We start from the raw sequence: 9982 nt of genomic DNA on the forward strand, positions 1-9982 counted from the left end.
TTGAGTGGGACCTTAAGTGTCACTTTCTTCCCAAGGGAAATGTGAACCTCAGTTGATTTGTTCTAGTTCAGATTTCTGTGTGTCCTTCCACCATCTTTTCTAAGAGCCAAACTCAGCTAAGAACGTTGGACATTTTTTAAGATTTTCATTTTACTTTGAAAAGAAATCCCCCTGGGGAAGGCCAAGGGCGATGAGCAGACAGCCGTGTGTTAATTCTCTGCAGGTGAATTGGTGTCAAGGCGATTTTTCTGACCACTCAGCTGGAACCGCACTTGGGGGCTGGCGTGGGCACATCCTTGAGGGGCGGAGGACAGACGTTTGACGGGACAGTTGTGAACAAATCACAGGCTTTAGTGCACTCCTGTCCTCTGCTGTTGAAACTCATCTTATAAACTGATTTTTCAGGAAAACAAACAAATAAAACTAACCAGTGAGAAGATGTAAAAAAAATACTGCTCTTTCCTATCTCACTGATTTTCCATCTTTGCTCCTGCGGAGATGAACGGAGCAGCCCAGCTTATGCTGTTGCGCCATCACTGAGCTTAATCAGTGGTTAGTTTATTAAAACATTGCTCTGCTCCCCATGGGCAGGGCCATGCGGACAGTGTGGACTGTGAGCGAGGATGCGGGCTGGAGGGAATCAGGTTGGAAAAGTGACGTTCCACCAGAGACAAGCAAGAATGTCAATCGAAATCCGAACAGCTTGTTGTAAAAAAAAAAAAAAAATTGTAGGCATTAGTGAAAAGTCCTTTTCTGCCCAAAACTGCTGTGTGTTTCGCACTGAACGTTTAGAACGAGCAGAACGAACGCTGGCTGTGGCGATCGGGCTCGGGATGGTCCCTCGGCTGTCTCAGCGGCTCCCACGCTAAACCGCATCGTTCCCGAACAGCCGTTTTGATCTTATTAACACTTAGAAAATTCATCGTGCATCACCCGTATCCAAGGAAACACAGCAGTTAGGGTGTGTCTTTTCCCAACTTATCAAAAAACCCCTTTATGTTCTGGGAAGATGATCCCGGATGACACAGCACAAAAGCTGGAAGTGCTGGACGTTTCAGGTTCTACTTCAGGGGCTGGTTTTGCCCAGCGGTGTCTGAGCACGCCTGCTGCGTACGAATTCTGTGTTTGCCGAAGTCAGGTTTTCCTTGTGACCTTGACTCTGCATGTGAGAGAGCCCAGGCCAGGTGGGAGACGCTGACCGGGACTCCGCCTGGTTTGCCGCAGGGGGCAAGGTGGTGGTCCTGCAGCGGAGCTACCAGCCCGTGGAGGGCAAAGATGCTGCCACATCTGAGCTGCGGATACTGGGAGAGAAAGGCTGGGGGGCGGCAGGGGCTGCATTTGAGACGAGAGGTCACCGAACACAAATACATACATGTGTGAAATGTCCCGTAACAAGGTCATTTCAGAGGTTTGTACCAGGTGTAACTTAGGGTGACTTTTTAATAGATGACACAGTGTTCAAAATAAGGCCGGACTAATGCCGACCGGGGGGCACACGGTCTCCCCGCAGGGGTGAGGCCCGGCTATTGGCACCGGCTTCGGACGTTCTTGCTGCTCTGGCCTCCCTTCCTTTCCACGCATCACCTCGGGCTCTTCGGTGGCAGCCCCTTCTCAAGTGCATCCTGCCCGATAAAGAAGTGACGTGTCCTGAGCGAGGGCTCCTCTTCGCCCTTGAAGCTGGAGCCGCGGGGATGAGGGCTTTGGTGGTTTGAGGCTCTTCTTGGTTCATACGGTGCGGGCGGAGCCAGGGAGACGGGCTGGTTGTTGTCACCAGAGCCCTAACAACACCAAGAGGCCACGGGGCTTGGTTTGCCGCAGGACGGCGTGGCTAGCAGTGGAGGCGGAAATCCTCCTGTAAACAGCACCTGCCGCTGCCTCTTTTCTTCCCAGGAATAACCTGAGCCAGTGGGAGAAGGTGATTCGAGGGGAGGAGAGCGCCGTGTGGATCTCGAACCCCCAGGAGGCCCAGGGGACCGCTGAGAGCTGCCTGTGAGGACGGCGCTGCTCCCCAGCCGCGGTGAGCTGCTGCGCCTCGAGGCTTCATCCTGCTTCTCTGACTTTTCGCCCTTTTATTTTTTTTGGAGGGGGGAACCTACACCTGGTGACAGGGATGCAAACCTCTACCAGAAGGCACCGCCGAGTCAGTGTGCCCTGCAGCGGCCCCCGCCTGCCCTGTGACGCAGCGCAGCCATCGGCAGGACCGGCCCGCCGGCGGCCCGCTGTCCCCGCGGCCCGCCTGCCGCGAGCGCCGGCCTGCCCTCCCGGGCTGAGTGCTGAGGCCGTAAAGCGACGAACAGGTCTTCGGGGGGTGCTGCCCACTGTGTCCTTCTCGTGAGGGTAAATCGGTACTATTATGATGTTGTACTTTGGCTGTGACTCCAGTGTTGCTCTGATGTTGTTGGTCATAAATAGGAACTTTTACACATTGCTATTGTGGGTGTTCACGCGTGACCTACTTGTAACTAGTGTGACTTGTCGCAGACGGCCTCGGACGGGTGACGTCGAGGTTACAGAGTGAGAGGGGTCCCTCTGCAGTCAGTGACGGAGGGAGACTCTGGTTTCAGAGCCTCGTGAATTTACAGCAGGTGGGCTACAGTGTATTCTTTAAGTTTATCCTAAAGGGCTTAGCTGAATAAATTTAACACTAAAAGAAGTAGATTTTCTATCCTCTTGAGAAGAGATGCAGCATTCATCATAACATCTCTCAGAACTCCGAGTGTCAGTTCAAAAGATGTCACAGAATGGATTTTTATTTTTTTTTTTCTTGATCATCGTCTTGGCATTTCCTAAACCCTTTACATAAAGAACAAAATAAAAGCAAGGCATACAAATTTTTTTTTTCCAATGGTCAAGTCAGATGGATGTAAAACTGTGAGTTTTATTAATGATTCCTTTATGTGTTCCCTTGATGTCATTTGTAAGAGTTTAGGCTCACATTCAAAATGAAAGGTTTATTCTACAAATTACTTAATTAAAAGTCCATACGTTTCTCTTAAAATCTGAGTAAACCCTAACACGGAAGCCGTCGGTACTTTGACCGTGACTGGCTGCGCTCACTCCCGTTGTTCCCTTTCTTTGTGCTGCGGGACCATCATCCGAGAGCGCCCTGCCCACGACGGGGCCGGGGCCGGGGCGGGGGGCAGTGCCATTGCGTCCGCGCTCGCCTCTTGTCTCTGCTCAAGAGCAGACATCCGAGCAGAATCCTGTTTCTGCAGAGTTTCCTCCGTGTGATTTTCGGTAGGCTGACACTACTCCGCAATGTACCTGTTTCAGAAGAGCATACAGAGTTCTAGCCGGGCCCCTCCCTGCAAGGGCTGTAAGCCAGTCGCTCCTGGTGCATATTAACACTTCAAGGATTTTTAGCACAAGGACGTGCTCACCTCGTGCTCACCTCGGAAGCTGTGCTCAGTCCTAACCTGGAGGAATTAGAGTCTCAAGAAGGAATATAGGCTTCCCCACTTTCTCGTAGCAGGAAACTGGAATATTGCTTTTAATTAAATAAAATCTTAAACATATTCTTTTATGTAGCCAATCCTGCACACCTGGTTGTTCATATGAGCTTGGTTTTTGCTAAAAATATCAAATCAGATACTTCTACAATGTGGTTTATTTGTGTCATAGCAGAGTTAGCTCTACATAAACATTGTTCTTATTTTAAAAGTAACACTATGTGTTCAGTTTTCTTAAGGGCTTCTGAAAGCTGCATCTCTCCCTGCGTGGAGCTCCGTTTGCTATTGTAATTTTACGATATGAAGGAAAATGAAATAAAAGACAGGATACCACTGTGGCTGTGCACTTATCTGTGCGTGCAGCTACACACATGTACACAGACACACGCATGTGTGTCTGAGAGAGAAAGGGAGAGAGATCCGAACACACCTTTGAAAGATAAAAATCAGCCCCATTCTTCAAAAGCTGATTTTTTCATGTTGGCAAACACATATCGTTTAATGGAGAATTGACCAGAAAATGTCCTTTTTTGGTGTTAGTGTATTCATGGAATTGATTCTAAAAAAGTGCGTACAACCAAACTTTCTACCCAAATTTATGACGCTGGACCCACTGAATTCAACTCTAATTACGAAAGTTACTTTAGTCATTTAACTGAACCTGGAGCCTGAATTGCTGGGGGAGGGGAGACCATTTAAGACTGTTGTTTAATTAAAGGGATTTTAAAAGAATGCATGAATTCTGCTTCTTGATCTGGAACACTGTCATAGGGGAGGGAATCCTACGGCTACTTTTGCATTTTAAGGTGGTTATTCTGACACGATTCTTGGGGAAAGTTGTCTGATTCTGACACAGCCAGCTGTGTTTTATGCGGCCTGTGCTTTGAACAGTCGTTTCGCAAAGAAACGTGTATGGATTTATTGGTCGGTTGATTTCTCATGAAATACTGCCTTAATAGAAGCAGAGTTTGAACAGAGAGCTGTGTTCTAATGTAAACTGTTAATCCTGCTTTTACCATGTGTGAGACTGACTTAGGAAGCAGAGATTCAGCTAAAACGAATGGGCCCAGCATGCAGTGATGTGTGGCAACAGTCTGATTTGGAAAACGCACAGTTGGGAGGATTTTGTATCTTGGCAGATTTATTTAGCAGATACACTTTTGAGTTCTGTTTCGTCTTCTCCCCAGATCTTCTCTTTAAAGGGCAGATGGTTTTATCACCAAAAGTTTCGATGAGTCTCTCATTAAGGTGGTATTTTATATTGGGCCAAAGTTTCCCTGTTCAATCTGAATTCGGTAACCAGCTGTGAGTACGTGTAGAATGTCTGATTGACGGTATTTTTTTAATTGGTTGTGCTGATTTATAATAGATACAGTTTTATCATCAAATGCAATTCTTCCATTATCTTTCCAGAGATAGCGAATATATTTTTTAACTAGAAATTTTCTTGGAAATGCATGCTAACAACAACATGAACTATTGAATTTGGGCAGTGGAATAAAATTCTAAAAAAAAAAATGCAAGCATCTGATTAATTAATAGTTGATTGTGAATTAATTACACAGAAAATCTTACACAAATGCAATGGATGTGGAAACTAATTCTCAAAAATGGCCCTTTTACTAAGGCAGGAATTGTGGTCCATTTCCCAGCTTTAGTTATTTCTGCGAAGCACGTGAGGAACCAATCTTGGAAGAGAGGTGAAGTTCTGAAGTATTTAAGACACAGTTACCCTCCATCCTGACTCTCCTCTTGATGGAAAAGCCCCTGTGCAGATGAGTTCAGTGCTGCACGAAGTGACTTGTTCTCACAGCAACAAAACAGACTCATTCAGAACTAGAGTTGCTCAGTGTAGGTTTCCTCTTTTAGCATGCTTTTTAGATTTTTTGTCCTCTTTACTTGGTGCACTCAATCTCAGTGAGTTTTGCTTTGCTGGTGTATCCAAGCACACAAGCACACACGCACACACTTGTACGCGATGCACAGAGACGCACAAATCCTTAGCTTCCTGAATTCCTTAGTAGATTTAGTTTTGAGTATTACGTTTCCAGTCTTTTAACTCAAAAGTAAGGTTTGAGCTTTAATAATTAGGACTAAATTATTCACCATGCCTTGGCCTGAGCCTTTATTTTAAATAATTGTAATTTTAATTCTTTCATATTTTCCTTGTTTTGCTTTCTTGCTTAACTGTAATTAAAAACATTTAAAGGGACACATCCATGGTTACTTTTATCAAGTTGGAGGAATTGGGGCCATTCTCTCCTTGTCAGGTTTCTGCCTTCTATTTTCTCTCATTCACATACACCCTCATGACCACAACCCGGGAACTGTTCAGACTCAGTCTTTTTTTGGCAAGACCTTCCAAGAACTGTGACACTGATTGTGGTGTGATTCTGTGGGGTTTTTCAGGTACCGATGCATGATGTAGATTTTGAAAATCCCTTCTGTCTTTATGTATTTCAAATGCATTTGCTTTCTACCCTTGCTGATTTTATTCAGGGTTTAATTCTTTAGAGACGTATTCATTTAGTCACATTAGTACATCCCTTCTATTGCAAGTGTTAGTCTGATTTTAAAATCACTGTAGATGTAAATTAGCCGAGTGCTGTCAGGGCTCATTTGCCCTGCTCGTCTGGACCACATGGCTGCGGTATTTTTGCCTCCGCAAAAGCTTTTATCCTGATACACATTTTGCCAGTTTATTTAAACACATGTTTAAGTTAGTGATACCCAATGCAGTACCTACACTTTTTGTTTTTTGTCTTTTTTTTTTTTTTCCTGGATGTTTTGGTTGTTTCAAGCATTAGATGCAGTTATGTGATGTTGAAAACAGCAAAAGAAAGAAAAACATTACCAAGGGGTCCCAGTTCTAAATTAAAAAGATGGGACAAAATGAAGGAGATCAACGTTTTCCAAGAAACACGTTTGAAATCCAAAGAAGCATTGCTACCTTCACCCAAACCCAAGCTGCTTCTTCCTCCAGCCAGCAGTGGGCGCCAGCGCTGCTTCCTCCCTGCAGACGTGACGCTCCCAGAGTGTCTGCTGGGTGCAGATCTGTGTCACCCAAGGACCCAGGCGGAAGCTCACAGCCGAATCAAGCTTGCCGAGTAGAGACGTCGGTTTACACCCATCAAGTTTCAACTAATATTTTTCAGGAACTGTACATTTGCTGAAGTTTAAATGGAAAGTTTTATTCCTATTGCAAGTTAAGTTTTAAAAGTGTGTTATCAGGTCCTCTCGGCCACCAGAATATCATCAGGTCACCTGCGCTGCAACTTTTCTTTCTTCCTTTAGTCACCGGTCCTGCGCCGGGTCTCAGACAGCCTCGGGGAGTGACGGATGGGAAGACTGTTTTCCGTACGGTCTGCTGCATGGTGTATCTGCTCCCTGTTCATCTCGTGCACACACTGAGTGTAGAGCAGATTGCACTGTAGAAGGTTTCTGTGCAAAGTCCCTACCCACTCACCAGACCCAGCCAGTGACCGGTTTGCAAAAAAAAAAGTGTGTGCCCCAAACACTGTGAAACAGTTACCAAAATTTGTAGAAATGCAGCATCTTGAGTCTTTCTGAGAAGAAAAGGTGACTTTATTTTACGAGTCCACGTGAACGAGAGAGAGCCTCCACCCCTCCTAGCTGAGGCGGCTGGGGGCTTGCTGGTGACCGTCTCCTCACTGCCCAGAAGCTGCCGCAGTGAGAGACGGTGGCGAGCTGGCAGAAGTACAAGGTTCACCCGCAGCCGATTTGTGGAGTCCCTGGATCCGTATCCAAAGTTTTCATGGGTTTTGTCTTGGAAGGAGAAAGAATTTCAAGTTTAACGATACCCAGCTTCATTACAGTTCATGCGCGATCAGTTTAAAAATATTTTACAGGTATGACATATAAAAACTTTGTAAAATGCACAAGTGCAATAACTTAAAGGGATCTTAACTTTGCATTTATAAATTATAAATATTGTACATGTGTGTAATTTTTTCATGTATTCTTTTGTGGTCTTTGTATTTAAAAGAAACCTTTACCGTTACGTTTGTATAATACAACAGTAATCACTTATCATAACCCAGGCAAGTTGTAAATAAATTCAGAATCCAGCCAGTCTGTATACACATGTGGGTGATACACTGCACAGTCTTTGTTTTATGTACATGCTTAGAGCGGCAAGGAACCTTTTGTCGATATGTAACTATACGTTGAAAGTATATATATATGTATGATACATGAAATCTATTTAGAGATGCTCATAATTTTAAAGGCTGTCCTTTGGTGTGAGTAACTGAATACAGAGTTTTTAAAATACCACCTTTCACGCTTATCATTTGTTCTCATCTGTGGGGAAGGGAAGAGATTTCGTGCGGGAAGGAGGGACAGCGGATTTGTAAGAGTTCATGTACAGACGCTCCAGGCCTTGTTTGCACACGAGACCCCAAGTTCACATCGGGGCCATGCAATGTGTTTGCTGCAGCCATTTTCTAGCAGAGAAGATGAGATGACATAAAATGTTAAGTTTTAGAAGGTGATTTATTCACGCCATTGTATAATTTGAAAGGTTGAAAGACTACCTGGGGCAAGTGTGGTCTTTTAGAAAGTCTGCTTCAGATAACACAGCTCAGAACCCTGAAACAGCCCCCCTGCCGGCAGGGTCCCAGGAACGGGCCACGTGCCCGCGGCTGAGGGCGGGAAGGGCCCCCCGGGCAGGCCTGTTCACGGGTAAGTGTGGGGATGCTTTCTGCTGGTGAAGAAGACGTTCTAGGCCGGCCTTCACATAATCTTTAATAAACTGTGATGAGTATCCCCAGGGCTTCATCTTCAAAGCACTGCTAAAAGAAACTATTATTGGGCTGTCTCTGCTCGCCGATACTGTGGGCAGGCAAGCGACAGATCCTGGGGGCCAGAGCGCTGAAGGCGAATTGTATCCCGGGACCCTCCCCGACCGCAAAGGTATCAGAGGTGCACGTGGGAGTCAATAAATGTTTACTGCAGTGCGGATCTGTTAGATTGTTCAAGACGGGCGTCCGTGGCCTTCTTAGCTAGACGAACGGGTAGAGAGACCTTAAAATGGAATTTTGCACCCCAAACCCTCACTCATGAACGCTCTCCGAATTCCCAGCCCAGCACCTGCTGTAGACAGGATTTTTTATTAAATATTCATTTCCTGTGCGACTGGATAAAATGTTCACTGAGTTAAAAATAAATTTCATGAGCTAATAGATCCAGAAACTTCTTTGGTAACTGGGGGGCAGTTGGGTGCATCTGGTCCGAATTTGAATCCTTATCTTCAGTTTTCCATCAGCCTTAACTGTCAGCAAGAGCTGTGAGGAGAGGACCACTTCCCCGTCACATCTGTTTCCTGATGCAAAAGGAGCCCTAAAGAAGCGACACTTAGCAAACAGACATTTCCCCAGCAAGGGCGCCTGGGCTGCTGGCGCGTGAGGGGGGAGGGCGGGCGGCTGGGGCTGCAGGCGGGATGGGGGTCGGCACAGGTGGGGTCTGACGGCTCCTCTCCCGGGCGCCTTCGGCCCCTTTGCCCTGACTCCCTGTGCCCTCGCTCCTTCCTGTGACGACTGTCTTCAGAGGTAGAGTTCCGGGGGCCATGAAGGTGAAACTACACACTTAACTACACCTGCTGAATGAGAGCATTGTTTAAATCTTCCAAATCGTACACGGCTGATGCTGTTCTCACGAGAGGGGTCCCAGATGATGGAACAGAAACCGACAGAAGCTTGTTCCGGCTGGGTCTCCGCCTCTCCTACACACACACACACACACACACACACACACACACACCCGCCACCCCCACCTGACCCCGTAGAATACAAAGGAAGCCCCCTGCCCACGCACAACAGGTTAGGATTTCCCTTGATTGGTGTTGAGGGGAGAAAGAAAAGTGACTGGAACCTAAGACCAGGCATTTATTTGAACATCAACTTCCAAATGTATATTTGCTAATTGGATGTATTCGGATAGCGTCGGCCTCTTTGATGTCTGTGTTATTAACTAGGGAGAACTCTCGCTCAGAGTGAGATTCTTACAGCATGGTAAATGCTCAGTCATTAGAAAAAGAGTCAAACACTTTAACATACATTATGACATTAACACGCCCAGAGAATAACGTTTACCTGCTCAACCTTGCATGAACTAAAGGAGCCATGCGTCAAAACACCTATTTGCTAAGCCCTTGACTCTGCTGATTCACAGGTGTGAATCTCATCGAGACAGCCCCTCCCACACGCACTGAGCCTGCTGTCTGTTCAGCCAAGCACCTGGCGCCCGCAGCGCTGTCACTGACACAGAACATCACCATCACACTCGGACGATGCTGCCTTCTGTCCAGGCACTGACCGTTATCCATAAAAAGTTCTCCAGCTCACCGAGTCCCCCTTAGGTATCTGCTGTCTATATTTGCGTTGCCTTCTGCTTTGGTTGGGCTCTTCTGCCTTCCTCCAAGATGCTCTGCAAATTCCAGCTGCCCGCAACCCTGCTCCAGAGGGTCTGGCCAGTGGTGCTGCTGCCAGGGCGCTCGGCCAGTTTGCGGTCAT

At 46.5% G+C, this 9982-nt stretch overlaps 1 protein-coding gene across 10 annotated transcripts in view; it reads left to right on the top strand.

Moving 5' to 3' along the window:
- Nucleotides 1-7743, top strand: part of PDE10A (phosphodiesterase 10A) — a 536527-nt gene extending 528784 nt beyond the window's left edge. For all 10 annotated transcript variants that reach the window (XM_045513215.2, XM_074368029.1, XM_010950442.3 and 7 more), the window contains one exon: nucleotides 1891-7743. In XM_045513215.2, the coding sequence (XP_045369171.1) occupies nucleotides 1891-1993 (103 nt within the window). In that variant the 3' untranslated portion in view covers nucleotides 1994-7743. The remainder of the gene's footprint in view (nucleotides 1-1890) is intronic.
- The last annotated feature ends 2239 nt before the right edge of the window (nucleotides 7744-9982 follow it).

This window comes from Camelus bactrianus, chromosome 8 (genome assembly GCF_048773025.1).
Source record: "Camelus bactrianus isolate YW-2024 breed Bactrian camel chromosome 8, ASM4877302v1, whole genome shotgun sequence".
Lineage (NCBI taxonomy): Eukaryota > Metazoa > Chordata > Mammalia > Artiodactyla > Camelidae > Camelus > Camelus bactrianus.